The sequence below is a fragment of the Solanum lycopersicum genome, chromosome 7 (assembly GCF_036512215.1).
Source record: "Solanum lycopersicum chromosome 7, SLM_r2.1".
In the NCBI taxonomy this organism is placed as follows: Eukaryota; Viridiplantae; Streptophyta; class Magnoliopsida; order Solanales; family Solanaceae; genus Solanum; species Solanum lycopersicum.
Window position 1 is genome coordinate 6,237,251 of NC_090806.1, and position 21,347 is coordinate 6,258,597.

Here is a 21,347-nt window from a genome sequence, read left to right on the forward strand (position 1 = left end):
AAATTGTATATATATACATATATTCGTTCCCCTCTCTCTCTCCTCTCCCAGATCTCGCTCGCCACCCTCGTCTCTCTCGCTTATGCAAACATAAACGAAATGTATAAATTGTGTTTCCATCTGCATAAAGCGAGAGAAAATTGTATATACACATGCAAATACATATATCTTCGTCCTATACACTTTTAATTATACAATACAAATATTCTCTGCCCAATTTTCTTTTGTCGTTCTCTCTTTCTCGTTTTATACATATACAAATTATACAATTGATCTTTTGTATACAATTGTTTTCTTTTGTATATGTGTAGAGAATTATACAATTGATTTGCTTGTATATGTATAACGAATTATACAACTGATTTTTCTTTTATATGTTTTGCGAAATATACATATTTATGTTTGTTTTGGAGGGCAATCATGCAAAGTATAACTATAACATACAAATATACTTTTTATTTTTGCTATATGTGAAAATTACTCTAAGAAAAACTAGCTCCTATTAGCTATAGAATAAATAATACGTCATTAAATTGATTATCTTATACTTTACATACACATTTATCAAATAATAGAGAAAGTGTTAATTGACTAATTTATGAAAAAAATCATTCAATATTGAGAATATAAAGAACAAATTTTATAATTGAAAATAAGTTAAAAGATAAAATTCATTACAGTGTAAAAGAATTTTACAATTTTTCAAATTCTTAAATTATTGAAATATTAGAGTATTATCAATTATAGTCTTAACTAGGGTATGAATTATGGTGTTTTATGTAGTTGAAATATATGTTCACATAAACACCCACACAAATATATCTCCAAGAAAATCATTACTCCTTATTACAAGTATTTGAGCAACCCCATTCCACAAATTTTAAGAACAGATATTCCAGTAATTTTTTCCAGCCACAAGAAAAAAAAGAATATAATGGGTGAATGGCTATCAATGCCCCTTCAAATTTCTTGCAAAATTGAGCTATGGAGGCTGTCTAAAGAAAATATAAGGTGTAAAAATGGTGTCTTTAACCTTATTGAGGCTACGATAGAGTTTACAGAGAAACAATGGGTGTTCAATCTGATTTTCAAGAAAAGGTATCTGCTTGTTTCAGACCTTGGCAACGTTCTTTCCAGTTTTGGGTTCGTGCAGTAGATATATATACTGGTTATAAGGTACCCCTTTTCATTTTTTTCCCCAAGTTTTGATTTTGTTCGTGGAACTGATTCATTTTTAATGTCATATCTTATCTTATCCCATTTTCCCCAAATATTAGTGAACAGTGGCACTGAATTGAGTTCTATTTTCTCATTTCCATTTTCCCGTATTAATTTAACTTTTGAGGGTGCACATCTACATACCTCAAACTCGTGTCCATTGTATCAGTTGAGCAATCACAATTACAAGATAATCATCCAGACACTTGTAAAATTTTGTGGCATGTTAGTGTCGGATATCCATGGGACACGGGAGAGATGTGTTGATAGTTGAAACCAAAGTTGAGGTGTCTAGATATGTTCATTTGTCAACCAAGGTCAAGTTTAAGTGTTTGTTTATGTATTATGCGTAAATTTTTTTATAATTTGAAGAATTTAAGATATATATACAAAATGATTTTAAATTCTACAAATTAGTTGGTCTAATTTCACAGTTGTTACCTCTATGATTAATGTAGAAGAGTGAATTTGGGAATGGAGTGTTTTTCTTAAAATCTGTTTTTTTTTTTGGTTAATTTCTCTTTGTAATATGAATGAAGCATTTGTTGGTTCATTTGGCTCGTTGAAGTAAGTTTTGGGTTTTAATTGCTCTTTTAAAGGTGTTTCAATTAAGAGTTGGATTTGAAAAGAATGTGCAACAACAAGAAGCAATGTGGGAGAGGCAGCATGAGGTTGCAGCTGAGAAAATATATAATATGTGCTCTGACCTTGGTGGGTTCTTCCTAAAGGTATACTCTGTAACCAGCTTCCCATTTTCTGTTTCCTAATATAGAATTGATTCAAATCTCAAACCATTATCGTTGACTCGTTGTTTATTACAACTACAAGTGGAGTGTTTCTGATAGAGCCTTAATTCAAAAGGAAGTAATCAGAAAGCGTAAAAGAAAGAAATAGAATTCATGGTAGCTACGACCCAAACAAGCTGTTAAGTGTTAATGGTCCTTTGTTGTTTATTAACTCTACAAGGAAAAAGATTTCTGCATTTAGTGTTCCCTTTTAATAAATTTAATTAAGTTTATGCGGTTATATTGGGATATGTGCACTAGTCTGTGCTGGCTGTAGCATGCACTACTGTGCTCTATTCATCATTATGCTCATGAGATTGTTGTATTGCTTCCACGTTACAGAGTTCCCTGAGGGTTGCTTCCATATTTTAACCCCAGGGATTTGGTCTAGTGGTAAGAGGTGTGGTGGACCCGTGATGTGTGATTTAGGCGCACGTCATGGGTACCCTGTTGCAAGCAATTCCTGGTATGTAAATGGAAAGGGGTAGAGGGGAGGACTCATAATCCACTGAGTTTCGAACCATGGACCATTAGCTCTTGGGAATTTCTCTGTTATTAGATAAAAGAATGATCAAGAGGGTTTATGTTTGGGCTTCACAACTCATAATTCATCTTAAGATCTAATTATGTGGATGGTGATAGTAATATTATTATTAATATTAGGTTGCTCAACTAATTGGGAAACCGGACTTGGCCCCTGCTGCATGGGTGAGAAGGTTAGTTACTCTATGTGATCAAGCGCCTGCTACACCGTACAATGTGGTCAGGGCTGTGCTGGAGAAGGAATTAAATCAGAATGTTGATGAATTGTTTGAAAGTTTTGATGTCTATCCTCTCGGTTCTGCTTCTATTGCACAGGTAACTGTTAAGCTTGATTTAAAGCATTACTAAAGCTCATTTTAGAGCGACAAAAATTTCTTCAAGCATTGACTAGAAACTTCATGTTAATCAAACAGTTGTTAAAAATATCGACCTTGCAGATAGTAAATACATTTAGATTTGTTGAAGTGTGTGACTATCATATCTAAAAGTCTAAGTTATTACAGGGGTGACACATTTATTTAGTATGTTAGGTCTGCAAATTTTTCACTCGAATTAGGACCAACTCTTTTTTCTTGGGCTTTTACCTGGAAGTTAATTTCCACTAATAGGTTGTGGAACACAGTAGGCACGTAATAGACACAACAGCACCCCAATTCCAGCAATAATAGCAAAAACATTGCCACTTACATGTTAGGCAAGGGAAACTGCCTAAGAAGATACACCAAACAAGTTTTTCAATCTTTGCTGTGGCTGATATATTATAATGTCTAACAATCTCTAGTATATTCTTAATTTTTATGGTTTATGTAGGGCCTTAGCCCTATCCCAACAACAACAACAGTAGCTTTTGTTTGCAATGAAGAATATATATTTCAAAAGTTTTTTTTTTTGTATATTTACATTTTGCATTGTATGGAAATATGGCTCCTTTCATGAGTCCTTTTTGTTAACTGCAAAATTTGTTCATAGCTAACATGCAAGTGATGACAAGTACAGCCATGATCATGACTCATGATGATGAAGATGAGAAATATACCAATAAAAAAATGAATAATGAGCCATTTTCAAATCTTTATATATGTATAACATGCCACAAAATATATGCTAGAACTTCTTTTCAACAAGTTCAACCAATAGACTGTGCACTGTTACTTTCTTTCTTTTCCTAGTTAGCTGATTTCCTTAATCAAGGTTTGTTGTTCTTGCTCCTTCTAACAAGATGGAGGTTTATTTGATCTGAGGAAACTTTCAGCTGAAATAGTTTCTTAGGACATCGTCTAGCACTACTCAGCTTTGTGTATATCTGTTCACAAATGAATAAATATTCATTTTCTATTGTTCTCCTTACTTCTCAACAGCTTTAACCGTAAAACCAGTGTGATACATGGCTTTGAAGGCCAAACCTGTAAGGCAGTTTAAAGTCAGATAAATAAATATTTCTAAATGTCATATCTTTGAGCTGTATTCTAGTTATACAGAGGAATTATTATTACTTTGATCCTAAGTGGTTCAACTTGTGTTTACTTTACTTGGAATTAGGTTCACAGAGCGAGACTCATAGGTGACAAAAGAGATGTTGTTGTCAAGGTAAGAAAAATTGACTCATAACTTTGCAGATTGTTGTGATCATAAGGTTCTAAAGTAGTTGTCTTCTCTAGGTACAACACCCTGGGGTCCAACAGCTGATGATGACCGATATCCACAATTTGCAAGCTTTTGCACTATACTTGCAGAAGATTGATATAAAATTCGATATATACTCTTTGACAAAGGAAATTGAGAAACAGGTGCATAAAATTTCCGTATATGCATTATTTACTCTTATCATCTATTGTTTCTCTTTAGCCAGAAGAAGGTAAAATGTAATTTCATTAAATAACAGCACCAAGGAGGTGCATGTTGCAAATATTTACATCAATATTCAGTTGTTCCTAATTTCTAACTTGGGAACTAATAAATTGTATTAAGTGACTAGGAGGGATTTCTATTTTCCTGATGATCTTCATTACCTTTTCCAATAAGAACTTGTTATTTTCTTTATCGTTTTTAGTGAAAGCCTTAAAAGTTAAAACCTGCCTTAATGAGTAAGACTCAAATTCTGGGTTTGAATTTCTGATATGTTTCCTAATTTATAGCCATGTGTCTTCTCTGAACTTCTTTGACAGCCAGATGTTCGGGAATCCATATTTAGCATTAATGATGTTTTCCCTAGAAACATATTAATCTAGCACCTACCTTTCTCATGCGCGGAAGTAGTAGCCTGCATGCGGGTTCGGCCGAACCCAGTAGATTGTCTCAAATAGTGTATTTGTGTTAATAAATACATTAAATAGGTCAAATATTAAATTTAGAAGTTAGAACCGAGTTATTATCACTTGAAAGCGTCATTGTCAAATTCAGAACGCAAAAGTTGAAATCCTAGCTTCGCCTATGTCATTCATTGCCATTCAAATAATAAGCACATATTGTGAATTTCCATATTTCCCACCCATTATCCTGCTCTACTTGTCATAATTATTTTCTCCCCTATATGAGATGAAATTTCTTATCTGTCCACATCCATCCCATAAGAAGTTAAAACTCATCAATAGTTGTTTCTTCACCTTGTGTAGTATGGGGAAAAAGGACATGGGTAGGTCTTCCAATACACTATCTATCAAGGTAAATGATATTGTTTCTTCCATGAAAGCATTCTTTTCCCAAATTTATAACTCATTGCTTGCCACACAGTAGCAGTTTTGTATTTTGCCTCCGGAGGCCAGCCAAATTAGGTGGAAGGAAATGTGGCTATGTTGCATTGCGGAATATTTGCTAACACCTGAAAATTTCCTACTTCATTCACTGGATATAAACATCAATTTTTTCTCTTCTAAGATAACTTATTTTATGAAAGATGGCTCTTCGTAGCCATTGTAGATTTCTGTTCATCTAAATATTGAGGAAACACTTTGGTACAGTAATCCCAAAAGCTTCATGCAATGTAAGTCTGCTTTATAGGTAGTTTTAATTAGCTGGATGGTGCATTATGATCTGTATTGATGGTATGATCGCGAATTATTTTGATGATATCTGTTGTTTCTCACAAATGTCCTTAAAGACAACTCATCTCAGTTGTTTGCTCATGGCTTGACAACTTGGTATTTACCTTGTCATCTCCTATTTCAGCTTAGATTAAGTACAACAATGATTTTTCTTATCCTCTTGCTTTAACAAACTGGTTTCACTTATTACATGTTAGATCGGATATGAATTCAACTTTTTGAGAGAGGCTGATGCAATGGATAGAATTCGGCGTTTTCTCTACGATAATAACAAAAAGTCCCCAGTTATGGTTCCACAGGTGATTCGAGATATTGTCACAAGGTGAGCTCTCTGTGGAATATTTGACTAATTGATGTTTTCTTATCTAAATATTGGTAGCTTTGATCTTCAATGGACATTTGAGATGTCTTGCTGTAATGAGGTGGATCAAGCGATTGTTTGAAACTGATTAATCATTACTGTAACTGTTTTGCTTTGTAAGATGCTTCTCTGTTATTTCTTCAATAATCTTGCATGTCCTTTTGTTCTTAGTGTCACAAGGTTCATATGTTAGCTCAAGCCACTGTAAAACTTCCGATGAATGTGCTGTCTCACATCTTGTTTGCTTTCATCATTCCAACAACATATAGATGTTCGCTAGGTTCATTAACTTTTCGATTAGTTTGTTTCTATTCTCTGTTGGATATATGAACTTTACAGCTACAGTGTAACTTTTTTTTCAGATTACTTTAATAATCCATTTTTTCCTTTAATATTTTTAAAAGGAGGGTCCTAGTGATGGAATATATAGATGGAACCCCGATTCTGAAGCTAGGAGATGAAATGGCAAAGAGAGGCATCAGTCCAGATGGTAAAATTGCAACGGTAGCAAGGCAGTAAGAACCTATATTTCTCAGAGTGAATTTGGCTTCTAAAATAATTTATGTTACTGTCTCTGGTATATATGTTATCTCTGTTAAATTAAACTGATAACATTGGCGATAGCGGAAGCAATATTTAACTTATGAATATTTATGCAAATAAAGATATGCGTTGAGTGAAACTAACACAATAATGTATATAGAACCCGAAAACCTTGTTAAACACTTGAAAACACCAGATTAATTCAGGAAATCTGGCCTAAATTTTAGTTAAACCCCACAATCTCATGTACTGAAATGAATTACCTTGTGAAAATCAGGAGTTCTTCAAATAACAAAGGAAAAGATATTCCTCTCTCAGTAATCTGAAAATGATCATCAAAGCACACTGAAGAATCCCTATAGGGTGGCTATAAATCTGTATATTTGGGATCATTATAAAAGTATCAAGATTGTCCTGAAAAATCTAGGTGGGACATTCTGCCTAGGATTGACACAGATTTTTGCTAGGTTGGCAGCAAAATTTCCTCATTTTATGGCAGAGTGGCGCCAAGTTCAGCATTATTTTTTCTGCGTCGTGGTTAATGCAGATTTGCGCCAAGCTCTGCACCTTGGCTCTATCTTTGGCTTCAGATCATCTTCCTACTTGGTCACAAGCATGTTAAAAGTCTTTAAGGCATCTCCAAGCTTTTTTAGCTCATTTTCCACACGCTCTTAACACAAAAAAACTGGTTTCCAAATTATTCGTAAGTGGTGATCACGTCACAGTTCACACTTATCTCATGAAAGATTCCATTTTACCCCTGTACTGACTTGTTTGAGATGAGATTCTTTGGCATCTCCTTTCTACACCAGAAGAAGTTTTGACGATGGCTCACCACATACCTTTTGAAGAAAATAAAGTATATTAGCAAATGCTATATAGCTTGAGATGTTGGTTGTATGAAAACGTTCCAGCACACAAACTTGCTTGACCTTTCGAAATTCTCTGCCTTTTGCCATGTAAACTGAAAGAGTTGGTTTTGTCCCTGTGGGGTCAAACCAATGGATGAAAATTCCATGTGCCAATTTACTTGGCTATGAATTAACAAGACTCAAGATGAATTAATGTGAAGATTTTGTATGAAGATAATTCTTTATTGGTACAAAATAAAAGGTCAAGATAGTAATTTTGTAGGTGAAATTTAGGTAAACCATAAAATGGTTACACATAGTAAACCTTAACATTTTGACACATAGTAATGTCATGGATGGCATCAATAAGAAGAATTAATTTCTATAAATAGGAAGCTCTTAATTCATTTGTAAGACGCCTTTGACTTGTCTTTTCATCTTCCAAAGACATTTGATGTTGTTTCTCTCTTGTAATATTTCACTTGTATTCTTTTTGAGTGAAACAAATACTGGTGCAGTTGTTCTCCTGTGGACGTAGGATCATTCTGATCCGAACCACGTTCAATATTGTTATGCTTCCTTGTTTTTCATTTTCACATTTCCGCTAACAATTTGGATCAGAGCCAAGGATCTATTTGTGTATGCTCTGTGGTTGCAGCACAATTTGAACTTCCACATCAAAAAAGAATTACTTTGTTTTTCTGTATTTCCAAATACTTCGTAGTAGAGTAGAACAAGTAACAATGAGTTCCATGAAGTTTGAAATTTATAGATTTAATGGGCGCAACAACTTCAATATTTGGATGATCCTTATGATGGCGTTACTGCGGAGGAAATGTTCAATCCATGCTATTGACGGAAAGTACCCCGATAATACATCGAATCTCGACAAGAAAAAGATTGAAGGAGATGCATTGAGTGTAATCCAACTGTCTCTTTCACCTAATGTGCTTTGTGAAGTGAGCACAAGTACTGAGGAGACGGTTTAACAGTTGTGGGAAAGGCTGAAAGGGCGAACCGTTTGGTGACAACAAGGATGTTGCTCTAATGGTTTCTTCACACATTTAAGATGGAGTTAGGTACTTTGTTGCAGGACCATCTAGATGCGTTCGATAAACTTGTGATGGACTTAAAGACTGCTGGAATTTAAAAAGGATGAGGAAACGCTTGCATATGCTTTGCTATTTTCATTGACTTCAAAATATCGTGATCTGAGAATTCGTTTCTCATCACTCTTTGAGCAATTGCGACAAGTACTTAACTCTTGTGATGTGTGGAGGCATTTTGAAAAGACAAAGATGATGAATCTAGTCAGCACTTTGTGAGAAGCGTACCTGCCAACAGGTAAGGAGCAAATCTAAGTACATATCGAAGTCTCATGTGAACAAGAAAAAAAGAGAGTGTTGGGGCTGTCACAAGAAGAGGCATTTTGAACGAGATTGTCTTATGTCAAAGTCCAAAGAAAAGGCGAGTGCATCCATTATTGAGCGGCTACATGATTCTGATGATGATTATGTACTAAGAATATTATCCAATAGTGGAGTCTATGACAATAGATGTATGTTAGACTCTGGTTGTAATCTTCGTATGATATTCCGAAGAGATTGGTCTAGCGACTATGAAACAAATGGAGGAACCATAACAATGGGCAATAGTGTAACTTGTAAAAGAATTGACATTGGTTCAATTTGGGTTTGCTGCCATGATGGAATCATGAGGACTATTATAAAAGTCTGTCATGTGCTTGATCTGAAGAACCTCGGGTGCTTTGGATGAACAAGGCTACAAGTACATGAGCAAAGGGAACTTTGAAAGTGACTAAAGGGTCTTTAGTCATGTTGAAGGCCAAGTTGGAGGATGACCTCTACACAATAGAAGAAAGCACCCTTGTGCAGTTATCTTATGATGTTAAAGAAAATTTATGGCTCATGAGACTAGGTCATATAAGTGTACAAGGACTGGAGATATTGAGCAACTACAACCTTTTGAACGGTGAGAAGATCAACACACTTGAATTTTGTGGGCTCTGCGTCTTGAGGAAGCAGATGTAGGTCAGCAACCCTATAAATCTGAATAGATGTAGTCTAGCACCCCTCCCATCTTGTGCTTGCTAGTGTTGGCCACAAATAGCCCACTAGCTTCGTCACCTTTGTCTCCTTCAAAATGTCTCCGCACATCACAAGAATCAAGTGGTTACCGCACTTGCTCAAGATTGATAGGCTCCTTGCTATACATCATTGAATTCTCAATATCATGATATTGGGAAGTCAATGAAAATAGAAAAGAACATGCATGTGTCTCATCTTCCTTGTTAATTTCAGCAGTCTGTAAGTCTGTAAGTCTATAACAAGTTTATTGAACGAATCTAGATGAACCTGCAAAAAAGTACCTAAATCTATCTTAAATGTGTGAAGACACCGTTGTAACAACATCCTTGTTGTCATTGACCCATCTTGGTAAAGGCCTTCCAACCTTTCTCATAATTATTTGACCGTCTCCTCAGTACTTGTACTCACTTCACAAAGCAATTTAGGTGCAAGGGATAGTTGAATTACACTTAATTCATCTTCTTCTTGTTGGAATTCGATGTGTTATCGGGGTACTTACCGTCAATAGCAGTGATTGAACCTTTCCTTCTAGTAACGCCATCATCTGGATCTTCTAGATGTTGAAGTTGTTGCATCCCACTAAATCTCTCAATTTCAAACTTTATGGAACTCACCTTACTTGTTCGTCCTCTTCTACTACAAAGTATTTGGAAATACAGAAAACCAAAGTAAAGAAATGTGGGAGTTCATATTATGTTGCAACCCCTTGGCTCTGATACCAATTATTAGCGAAAACGTAAAAATAAAGAACAAGGAAGAACAACTATATTTAACGTGGTTCGGATCAGAATGATCCTATATCCACTGGAGAACAACTGTACTTATATTTATTTCACTTGAAAACATTATAAGTGAAATATCACAAGAGAGTAAGAAGATCAAATGCCTTAGAAGATGAGAAGGCAAGTGAGAGTTGTTTTACAAATGAATTAAGAGCTACCTATTTATAAGAATAAATTCTTCTTATTGATGTCATCCATGACATCTCAACGTGTCAAAATGTCAAGGTTTAATATGTGAAACCATTTTATGGTTTACCTAAATTTCACCTACAAAGTTACTATCTTGAACTTTTATTTTGTACTAATAAAGAATTATTTCTTAACAAAACTTCACATTAATTCATCTTGAATCTTGTCAATTCCTAGTCAATTAAATTACACATGGAATTTTCTTCCATTGGGTTTGACCCCACAAGGACCAACCAACTCTTTCAATCTCCACTGTTATCTACTATTTATAAAGTTAGTAGTTTCTAATTGTTCGAAGGATCATTTCAACCTCATTCTGTTTCATCATGAGAATATGGTAAACTGGGGTACTAATCTCTTATTTCTTACTTCTACATGCAGGAACATACTTAAAAGTTTGTCCCTAGCTTATGGACAAATGATACTCAGGAGTGGTTTCTTTCATGCAGATCCTCATCCCGGGAATATTCTAATCTGCAAAGGTGCTGAGGCAAGTATGCATCTTTTCGTTTTCTTCTTTCAATTAGGTTATCACATATAATTGTTCTTGTTTAGGGTTCTGACAAGGATCGTGACATTCTTCTCTTATTAAGGTTGCATTGCTGGACTATGGACAAGTTAAGGATCTTCCAGAAAATCTCAGGCTTGGATATGCTAAACTTATTCTTGCTATTGCTGATGGCGATGCTACTAGGGCCAAAGAAAGCTTTAAGTGAGAAATTTTCCAATGAATCTCTTGTTATAATTTCAAGAATAGTTTTCTTCCTGACGAAGCAAAATGATGCAAAATACTAATGGGAGATCTCAAAAGCTTGAAATCACAAATGTTCTTCAAAAAAATAAACAGAAAAGGAAATAGTAGTAGTTTACGTATTAGTTATTCAAGTGTGAAGAATTGAAACTGGAGTTGACTTTATGGAGCGAAACCAACTACTCTTGGCACTAATAACAGAGATGGAAATTAATTTGTTTTTCTCTATTACGGAGTTAATGTTATTGCAATAATTACATTCTTTTAGTACTGATATGTTTCCAATTTTTGAATTTCTCACTTTGAATTTAAGGGAGCTTGGCATAGACACCCTAAGCAAATGTGAGGATGAGCAGAAAGAAATGCTTAAATTGGCACAAGGGATGTTTGACACAAAATTACCACCTGGTGTAAAGATGATGCAACCTTTTTCGGAAGAATCTTCAGTCAAAAAAATTGCAGTTGAGGTATGCGGTACCTGCTTTCTCAACTTATGGTATTTACCAATTCCCAACGTTAATCATTTTAGAAAGGGTTGCATTTACCATTCAAGAATCTAATGATCTTTTCCACATGATACTACCTTCCCCATTGAGGTCTATCAGTTTGATTAGTGATGGATATTGAAGACAAGAGTTGACGCAGTTGTATTTTGATAACCCTGACTAAAGAATTTAAACTTTTATCAGTCGTCATGTCTTTGTTGATGCTTTGGTAATAAGGAACTATAGAATTAGTGAAGAGAGTACAGAGAAGAGTTTATCTTTTATGAAAGTGATCATAATTTTGGGACAATGCAAAAGGAGTTTCTTTCCATTTAAAGTTAATAACTCGCTTAGGATGGCATTGGGAGGATGAATTGATTTTGAGAAGTAAATCTTAGCAGAACAATATTCATTGCTGAACTCTATCTATACATAATTACCTGAAATTCCTATTTGTTTGGAGCTTCGACTCAAAAGCATGGACATCTCAGAAAAAAATTACGTGGGGTCAAACAATCTTCTGATGGGAAGTTATAATAATTCTATGAATTTTGTTGTAAGGACATATAAATTGAAAAAATGAGCTGTTTGGTTCAAGTGTTGGTTGGAGGATATTGTGATCAATAGAGATAGAAGGCCACATAGTTTGTGGTCATGCAAATAAACTTAGCAGACTGCCAATCTATAGCCACAATAGACTGATCTGTGTCCCTGGGCTATGTTGCTCGGACTCTTAAAAAATTACACCAGGTGCATGTCGGATCCTTCAACAATAGTGTATTTTAGAGGATCCGACATGGGTGCGGCAACATTTTTGAAGAGTCCGAACAACATAGTCCCTACGTCTTTCAACCAACTAAATCAATATAGTGACTACTTTCACATTTTGCACCTGTGCTTAAAATGCAACTACACAAATCATTATACTAGACGAATTCTTATAAGCTTCTAGAACAAATTCTGCGGAAAGGAAACTAAAATATTGAAATTGAAGCCATGGCCATTTGACAAGTACTTATAAGTACCATGATTAAGCTTACACTTTGATTACTATACATACACTAGACATGCTACTAATCTGGTATTCCTCAATCTTTATGATACTGGAGAAATGTTTAGCCAAGAATTATGAAAGAGAGGAACTTTTTGACATTGGTCAGCAAAGGCTGAGTAAGTTTTTATTGTTTCCATTAGAAATGTTGTCTCTTAAATGATTGTGGTGCTCTATAAAGAAGAAAAGAGAAAGGCCACATCATGTCGAAATTGAAAGTCTTTCACTTAAGATGCAAATGCAATAATGTCCAACCGTCGTGAAAATGACTCTGGATCATTCTGAATTTCAGTCTCTTAAAAATTTGTGAAAATTCAGCTCAATTAGGTCCCATATAATCTGGATTTTAGCTTCTGTGACTTAAAAGTGGTCTGTTTTGTTCTCTTGCATTATGCTCCACAAATGATAAGGTGGATCTTGTACCTTCTTAAGTTCTTTGCATCACTTAGTACAGTGAATGACGCCTTGTATCACCGGCCTTTCTTATTTGCTGATTAATTTTGTTAAATGTACTTGGTGACATGAGTACTAAGGTCAAAATGTGAACACAATTCTATTTGATGTTAGGCTTTTCCAGAAGAACTTTTCTCGATTCTTCGAACTCTGCAAATACTGAGAGGGCTTAGTGTTGGTCTGGGAATAAGTCATTCATGTGCTGAACAGTGGAGACCTATTGCTGAGGAAGCTTTGTACAATGCTGGAAGATTGACAGGTTAGTCCCTAATACGACAACGCATTTTTTTGTTCAACTAAACAAGTCAATCTATTGCCAAGCAAGAACATATCGTCTTCATTTTCATGCCACATTAATGTTATTTAGTCATTTCTTCTGTTGCTGACTGAAATGGAGTATGTAGTGATACACAGATGAGTATTCGAATACTATAATCACTACAGTTACTAGGCCCAATCTTGTTTGATGATTCATTAGGATCTATACAGCTCTAACAATGAGCCATAGCCATTATACATCTTATTCATTTCCTGGTTTAAGATCTAACAATGATATGCAATTGTTACTTTTTTGTTTCAGATATAGATATGAAGCGATCACACAGACATAGAACCAGAAGAAAGTCCGGAAAATAACATCTAACGAGTCAAGAGAAGCAAAGTATGAACGAAATCGGAGATAGTCATGTTGCTAAATTTTTGGAGAAAGAGCAATGGTTTGCTTTTGTGGCAAAGCTTTTCAAGGACAAGTGACCACAAAAACACTACATGCTTTGTATTTTTTTTTTTCTCTTCCTGTGGCCTTGCAACAATTTCTGTACAACATGGCCTGTAATTGAATTGATAATTGGCAAAACAGGTAAAGAGAGATGCATTTTGATCATGCCATTACTTTCTTTTTATTGCCTAAAGGTTCCTCTTTTTTTCTTTTATATGGTGGTGTTCAAATCAACTTATAAACTTTTTTCGGCCAATCAAATTGAAAGTGATGTAGTCGTATTTGATTAGTTAGAACACATCACATGTACACGCTGTGTATTTCTATTAGTTTGATTTGACTCGGCATGCTATGTCATTTTGACACGTGACATGATTCTATCGTTTTCGGCCAATTAAATTGAAAGTGATGTACTCGTATTTGATTAGTTAGAACACACCACATGTACACACTGTGTATTTCTATTAGTTTGATTTGACTCGGTATGTTATGTCATTTTGACACGTGACATGATTCTATCGTTTTTTCATTTGACTTGGCATGATAAACCCATTTGGCATGTAGCTGTAAATTGGTCGTCTAAAGTAAGTCTAAAGTAAGATGACAATTTGGACATAGCAAAGTAATTTCATCATTTATAATTTAAATCAATGAACTAATCCAACAAAAAAAATGAGTTTAATTAAATTCATATTTGTTCAACTTATATAATTAATTAGTTAATATTGTCAATCTAAAATGTTTATTTTTTTTAGATTATTTTAAATTTAGTATAATAAATTGTCATTATTAATAACAGACGAAATTGACTACTAATATTTTATATAGTTAAATATTTTATATAGTTACTGATAATGATAATGATAATATTAATAGTAAATGAATTTTTTTCTCATTTTTATATTTCAAATATAAAAAATAAGAAATATCCTTAATATATTAAAAGATATATATTCCCCTCTAAATAAAACTTATAGCGAAAATTCTCCAAGTACACCAGAGAGCATCGGAGTAGTCAAAGACGCAGAAACAGATTCGATCGGCCGGCCGCCGGAATAAGGATTCTCAGAGTGATTGTTTGAAGAGATGGGTGGCGAATCGAATTACGAGATTCATCAAAACGCCTACATCAAGTTAATCCTTCATGCCCTTAAGCACAAGACTTCCTCCGTCAATGGTGTTCTTCTTGGTAGAATCTCCGGCAACGGCGACAATGTCGAAATTGTCGAATCTGTTCCGTTGTTCCACTCTCAGATTGGTTTACTTCCACCACTCGAAATTTCACTTATCATGGTCAGTTCCCCTCCCTTTGAATTAAAGTGGATTTTAGTAGCGCAATTGAAGTATACTAATTGTTTTGATAATGAAATTGAGAAATAGGTTTGTATTTTGTAGTAACTGAAATACACTGATAGTTGCTATAATGAAATTGAAGTACACTAATTGCTCGGGCTGGGCTCAGCTTGATGCCCAGGCCTAATTACAGGTTAATACTTGTAGATGTGGGTTCATATCTACTATATCTGTAGGATAATAGATTTGAACTGAGTATAAAGGGATGTTTTTGGAGAATTTTCAACTAAATATATACCATGCCTTCTAACTTGTCTGGAAGTCTCTTCTTATCTTGTTTAATTTTATTTGGATAGATTGAGGAGTACTATGCTGATAAAGGTTTGAGTATTGTGGGTTATTTTCACGCAAATGAAAGATCTGATGATTTTGAGGTCGGAAATGTGGCCAAGAATATTGGTGATCATATCTACAAATATTTCCCTCAAGCTGCTTTACTTCTGGTACCCCTTTTTCTTACTCAACATAGTTCTAATTCGAAATGTTCCAATCTTTAAATTGTAAGTTAACAAAGTGCTTGAGCTTAATTTGCCTTGTATTTTACAGATGGATAATAAGAAGCTTGAAGCTTTACTGAAGGAGGGCAAAGACAGGAGTCCTGTTATGCAGGTATGCACATATCATTTTAATGAGCTATTGGCTTTTGAACTAAATTCAGTCTTTTTATTCTTCTTCATATTCTTACACCGTCCAGTTAATTATTGATGCCAAATTCCAGTCATTATGCCATTCAAATTTGAACTTTTGGTGCATTAAGCATTAGTGACTATGTGACCAACTTCATATATATGGTTTATTCTTCCTTGATAATCATTCTAGCTGTCTTATGGTTTCTCTTCTATATCTGTCCCATTTTTCACGTGGTGATGAAGTTAGTTGGAATAATGTGGTTACTTTAGTTCTTTTGTTTCTATTTAATGCGGAAGGTTATTAGTTCTTTCCATTTACTAGAGAACTTCGTGTTGTTATTTGACGACATAGAACTCTGTCCTTTTGTTTTGATAATTATGGGAGTCCAGGAAATCAAGTTCACATCTAAGTCTGTATGTCCACAATAATCTTAATGTTCTATTTCTGCTGGGTGAACAAATGAAAATCCTTGTTTTATATTCTATCTGCGTTGTTTCTGATTAATCCAGTTGGCACGAAGGAAAAAGCAGTTGATAATCCTACTTCTCTGTGCAAAGGGTAATGAACTACTATGCAATGGCTAATGGGTATGACTTGAGGATTGTAAAAACTGATCCCACTAGGACTTGGTATATTTGTGAACTTGGAATATTCTTTTAGATGTTCTATCTCACAGGATAAAATGAGTGTTGGGTTGAGTAACAAAACTTTGAAATCAGAACATAATTGTGATCCTTGTTACAAAAACCCAAGAGAACTCATTAGCACAATACTTGAAGAAAGAATAACTCCCTCTGTCCCAATTTAAGTGTCTTAGTTTAATTGTCCACAAAGTTTATGAAATAAAGAAACGTTTGAATCTTGTTGTCTTAAATTAAAGATGTGTGTAGTCCTTTAAATCTCGTGTTCTTAAATTTGCCTAGAAGAATGTTGGAACTGAAAAATATACTAAAGATAGAAAGAGACACTCTTTTTGGGACAGTCCAAAAATGAAAGACACTTAAAAAATCAGGATGGAGGGAGTACAAAACAATTCCAAGTACACTGTTAAGGAGCTTCAAGGATAATTATTATAATCTTGAAATATATTTAAAGGGCCATCCAAGTCATAAATATCGATTTTTTTCCGTCCTCAAGCCATACTTATTAGCCATTGCATAGTAGTTCATTATCCTTCTACCTTCCACAATATCAGAAAATTATCCTTCTTCAACTCCCTTATAATTGTCCAGCCTACTAATAACCTCGATTTCTTCATCATACTCCAAATTGGCAAATCAAAAAATTATAGTCCTCAATAACATGATCATTATCAGATGCTACCTCAACGTCTACATGATATGTTTCGATATGATGCAAAATTATATGTTTATGGATGATCAAATTTGTCTCATCTGCAGCAAACAAGTGTATAACTCCCAAATCATGACGAATAAGGTTCTGCAAAGCCGTAAAATACCATCATCTCCATCAATAATATAGTCCCTACTCGGGTCTGGCAACTAACAATTGTTTGACTTTAATAAACCTTAGCTCTTTCTTGAACTCTTCCACAAAAATCTTTATAAGAAAGCAGGTTTTTGGTCAAACCTATGACAGAAGTGCGCCAGTTTCTTACTATTGAATAAGTGAGGAGAAAAGACTCATTCACCCCATAGTGGAAACACACTTTCACTTTGTCAATCATGCTTCGGTAAAGATCACATGCCAAGGAAAAAATGAGGGACCACATCAGCAACATACATAGGCTATACAAAATCTGTGAATATAAAAACTCTAGAATGACACAACACATTTTGGGACCATAAAAGAAAGGAACAGAACCATAAAAACACTGAAACTTTACATATTAAGCTATGATTTACATACACAAAAATAAGAAACTCCACATTAACAGATTCTCTACCCACCACCTTGAATAATTATTTAAATAGAGAACCAACCTTTATGAGCTATTCCTTTTGTCCTTCTCCCTCATAAACAAGCTATGTAGTCAACTTTGGCCATAGTTTTTTTCCCGATCAATTACCAAAAGAACTGAGTTAAGGCTTAAGGATTTGGGTCTGGTCGAGTAAGGGAATTGAGGAGAATGGATTATGGGTTTGGGTAAAAAGAGTCTGGGTGGGGTTCTAAAATGGAGCGGTTAAAGCTAATTGGCATGGGTATTAAATAAGTGGGACATGTTAGTGATGTGACCTGTTTGATTTGATGTTATTGTCCAATCCAGTATTTTCAAACCAAAAATTGGTATTCAAACTGGCTATTTGAGCTGTTAGTGGTAAGTGGCATGAATGTGCAAATTGTGTCATGGCAATGACAAAAATATGCACAACTAGTAATGAGTGGCACAGCAGAGCCATTTCTGATAGTTCAATGGTATATTTTTTCTTTTCTTCTTTTATTAAAAGACATGGGCAATCTCGTCATTTAGGTGGCTTTAGTGGTCATGCTAATATGCGGAGTGGTAACTAAGGTAGGTCTCGTAAATCCTATTGGGCCTCAGTTTTGATTAAGAAATCAAATGCTGGGATTGCAAGCAAGTAGGTCACAAGAAAGCTGCTTGTCCCTGAACAAGAAACTAGGTGACCATTTTTCTGAACCGACCCATAGCACTACCATCAAGGGCTTAAATGATTGGCCCGATTGTATCAAATCCCTATTTATGGATATATTCTACACATCATTTTTCCATATAGGACACTAAATGCGTTACATTCTTGAATAGTTGAAACTCTTTCTTAGGACTGTTGTTAAGGTCTCCAAGGCAATTTCATTTGATAAAAAATTGGATATTCTTTTTGTATTTCCATCGAAGATGGGTTCATTTCTATAATACCATTGTTGAGGAGAACAACTTGTTCTTGAAATCATCATGGCTAAAAGATGAACATAATAATGGGTTCGAGAAAGAAGGAAAGTTGAGAACCCATCTGAGGTGGAAAAATTGTGGGCAAGTAAAATGAATAAAGTGAGAACTCATTTAGTTCAATGATGGGTTTGATGACTTTGTCCCAATTTTTTTTTATCTTGTTTGTTGGACTATATTCCCGTTGTGTTTATGAAATGGGTTTGTCATCCAATGTTACTTGGTCGAGTCTAAAGGAATTACAAGCATATAATGGTAGTGGATGTGAAGGAAAATACTGTAATTGACCTAAGCCAGTCAAAACATTTCCTACAAAAATTTTGATTGATGAGTTAGCTTTTGTTTAAATAACTCAGTTGTGTTTCTGATAATTGCTTTTGAGTATTGGTGTTAAAAAGGGGATAAAGAAAAAAGAATGAGATGTGGCAATCATTGAAGATGTGAAGGCGACCATAGCAGGTCGGAGAGGATGAGAAACAAAAGGAATTAATACGAGTTATATCAACCGAAAATTATGTTTTCATGCACTTAAAATTTAGGTGCATGACACCTATCATGTTGGTGACAGGCGTGCACGAGATATAATTTTGTCAAGTGAAAGTGTTTAAACTTTAAATAATCATTATGAAAGTTAGTGGTGGTGTCTATCTGAAAATTGATGCCATGTTTGAGGTATCTCTAGATTTGCCCATGATATTTGTTGTTGGCTAATATAAAAAGAATTAGAAATCCCATTCCAACATCTTCAGGGGGGAAAACAATATCAGCATCCAAGTTTGAATTCGAAATGGACCGTATTTTCTCTGTTTTAATATGGGATGAAGATGAATCACCATGCTTACCTTGCAACAGAGGAGAAAGTTGCTCTAACTCAATCAGATGAAATCAAGTTATCAGTTGCTTTCATCTTAATGTGAAAAACGGAGAACTATCTGTTATGAGTACTTGGCTTCTTATGAAAAGAGTTCCAATAGACAGCTGGCCTGAGAATTTTGAACTTCAGATTCTTCTTGGGGTAGTTTTGGAATTGCTTATTAATAAAGCATTGCTGGATAGTTATATTGTTTGCATAATCTAAATCAGATTCTCTTTACCCCTTCACCAATATTTCCATCAGTTCATTTTTCCTTTTTTTTTTTGGTAATCATGGTGTTTGCTTCAGTTTGTGCACACGTTGACTAATTTCACGGGGCACATACTATCTTTCACCAACACAAGTATCAGGTATTAATGTTCACCAAGGCTTGCATAGATGGGAAGAAAGCGCCTAGGACTTTCATCTCCGCTGTCATTTCGACCACTTCATTGACCATTAGGCCCACACCCTTGCATACATATTCCCGGTAGTGTAGGCGCACACCCTTGCATGTATATTCCCGGTAGTGCTATATGTGGTTATTTTGAAATCGGTTGGATAACAATTTGTGATACTTAATTGTCAATGTCGCTAATCTCTGTATTAGTTCGGTTCTCCTTTTATAATTTTGTTACATATTGCACTACAAGCTGATTCAGAGGTCCAGGTTCTGCTTGACTTTAAAGCTTGTTCTTGGCAATTATTTGTGTTTTCGTAATTTAGTCTTGTACAAAAATAGTTGTCTTGCTGGTATATGACTCTGATTTTATAGTTGTGTTCTTTAACAAGTTCATGTCAATATAGCAGTTTCCTTTACTTTAGCTCTTTTTCTTTATTCAGCTTTACACTAAGGAATCATCTAGGAGCTGGAAACTAGCGGGAGCAGATGCAAGCGGCTCTCTGAAAATCAAAGAACCATCTGCAAATATTGTTCTTCTAGACTATGTCTCATCAGGGAAATGGAAGGACATCGTGGATTTCGATGACCATCTGGATGACATTAGCAAGTAATAGCTACACACAATTATCTGCTTTAACTCTGCTTTACATCCACATTTTTTTTCTATAATTTACTTATGATTTCTTCTTCTCTTGCTAATTCATTTTGGTAGGGACTGGCTGAATCCAGAACTCTTCAAGTGAGATGTCTACAGAGAGGATGACACAATTATCCTGTTGTTACCGCGTGTGATATTTGGTGTTTATCCCTCCCGCGTAGTTGCTGAGTTTATGAAGAAACAATCTAATGACTCTGAATTTGCAGACTGTTGAAGATTACCAATTCCCTAATGGCTTTTGAATATTATTAGAAGATAGGGTTCATATCGTTGCAAAATTACGCGTTTCTAATAGGTCAAACATGAATTTTTTGAGCAACACAACTCAGTTTTGTACTGAATGGGGAACCATGAGTTTTTGTTATAAAACTAAATTATTTTGCATGGTTGTTTCATGGGTGGTAATATAGGAATATAGATGCTTTCTCATTTGTATCAAGTGCTTCACATCATCTATTGTACATAAAAAAGTATACTAGTAAAATTTGAACCCATAACACCCCAAAAGAAATAATAGAAAGATACTAGGGTTCTTCATAGTTTGTGTAAATCAAACCAAATTAAATTGTTTGGCAACCCCACCCCCACACCCCACAGCCCATCACCACCAAAAGTCATAATATCTGAACAGGTTCCATTATGATGAGAAATTGAGCACTTCAACCAATACTTTTATTTACATGTGGTCCAAATTGGACTATATTA

At 34.8% G+C, this 21,347-nt stretch overlaps 2 protein-coding genes across 2 annotated transcripts; both read left to right on the forward strand.

Moving 5' to 3' along the window:
• Positions 1–751: 751 nt before the first annotated feature.
• Positions 752–14,093, forward strand: LOC101267906 (uncharacterized). Its single transcript, XM_004242797.5, has 12 exons — positions 752–1,176; positions 1,818–1,946; positions 2,667–2,861; positions 4,086–4,133; positions 4,205–4,333; positions 5,785–5,909; positions 6,353–6,463; positions 10,803–10,911; positions 11,015–11,133; positions 11,486–11,639; positions 13,276–13,420; positions 13,742–14,093. Exons 1-12 carry the CDS (start codon positions 1,069–1,071, stop codon positions 13,795–13,797), a joined length of 1,428 nt encoding a protein of 475 aa, XP_004242845.2. The 5' UTR covers positions 752–1,068; the 3' UTR covers positions 13,798–14,093.
• Positions 14,094–14,575: 482 nt separating this feature from the next.
• Positions 14,576–21,026, forward strand: LOC101268196 (ER membrane protein complex subunit 8/9 homolog). Its single transcript, XM_004242798.5, has 5 exons — positions 14,576–15,172; positions 15,529–15,675; positions 15,779–15,841; positions 20,425–20,591; positions 20,697–21,026. Exons 1-5 carry the CDS (start codon positions 14,966–14,968, stop codon positions 20,725–20,727), a joined length of 615 nt encoding a protein of 204 aa, XP_004242846.1. The 5' UTR covers positions 14,576–14,965; the 3' UTR covers positions 20,728–21,026.
• The last annotated feature ends 321 nt before the right edge of the window (positions 21,027–21,347 follow it).

Bases quoted from the DNA above. Each gene is read 5' to 3' on its own strand.
- LOC101268196 (XM_004242798.5), top strand. From the start codon at position 14,966: ATGGGTGGCGAATCGAATTACGAGATTCATCAAAACGCCTACATCAAG. The intron at 15,676-15,778 runs GTACCCCTTTTT...TGTATTTTACAG, and splicing joins CTCAAGCTGCTTTACTTCTG to ATGGATAATAAGAAGCTTGA. The intron at 20,592-20,696 runs GTAATAGCTACA...TCATTTTGGTAG, and splicing joins CATCTGGATGACATTAGCAA to GGACTGGCTGAATCCAGAAC.
- LOC101267906 (XM_004242797.5), top strand. From the start codon at position 1,069: ATGGGTGTTCAATCTGATTTTCAAGAAAAGGTATCTGCTTGTTTCAGA. The intron at 1,947-2,666 runs GTATACTCTGTA...TATTAATATTAG, and splicing joins TTGGTGGGTTCTTCCTAAAG to GTTGCTCAACTAATTGGGAA. The intron at 4,334-5,784 runs GTGCATAAAATT...ATTACATGTTAG, and splicing joins CAAAGGAAATTGAGAAACAG to ATCGGATATGAATTCAACTT.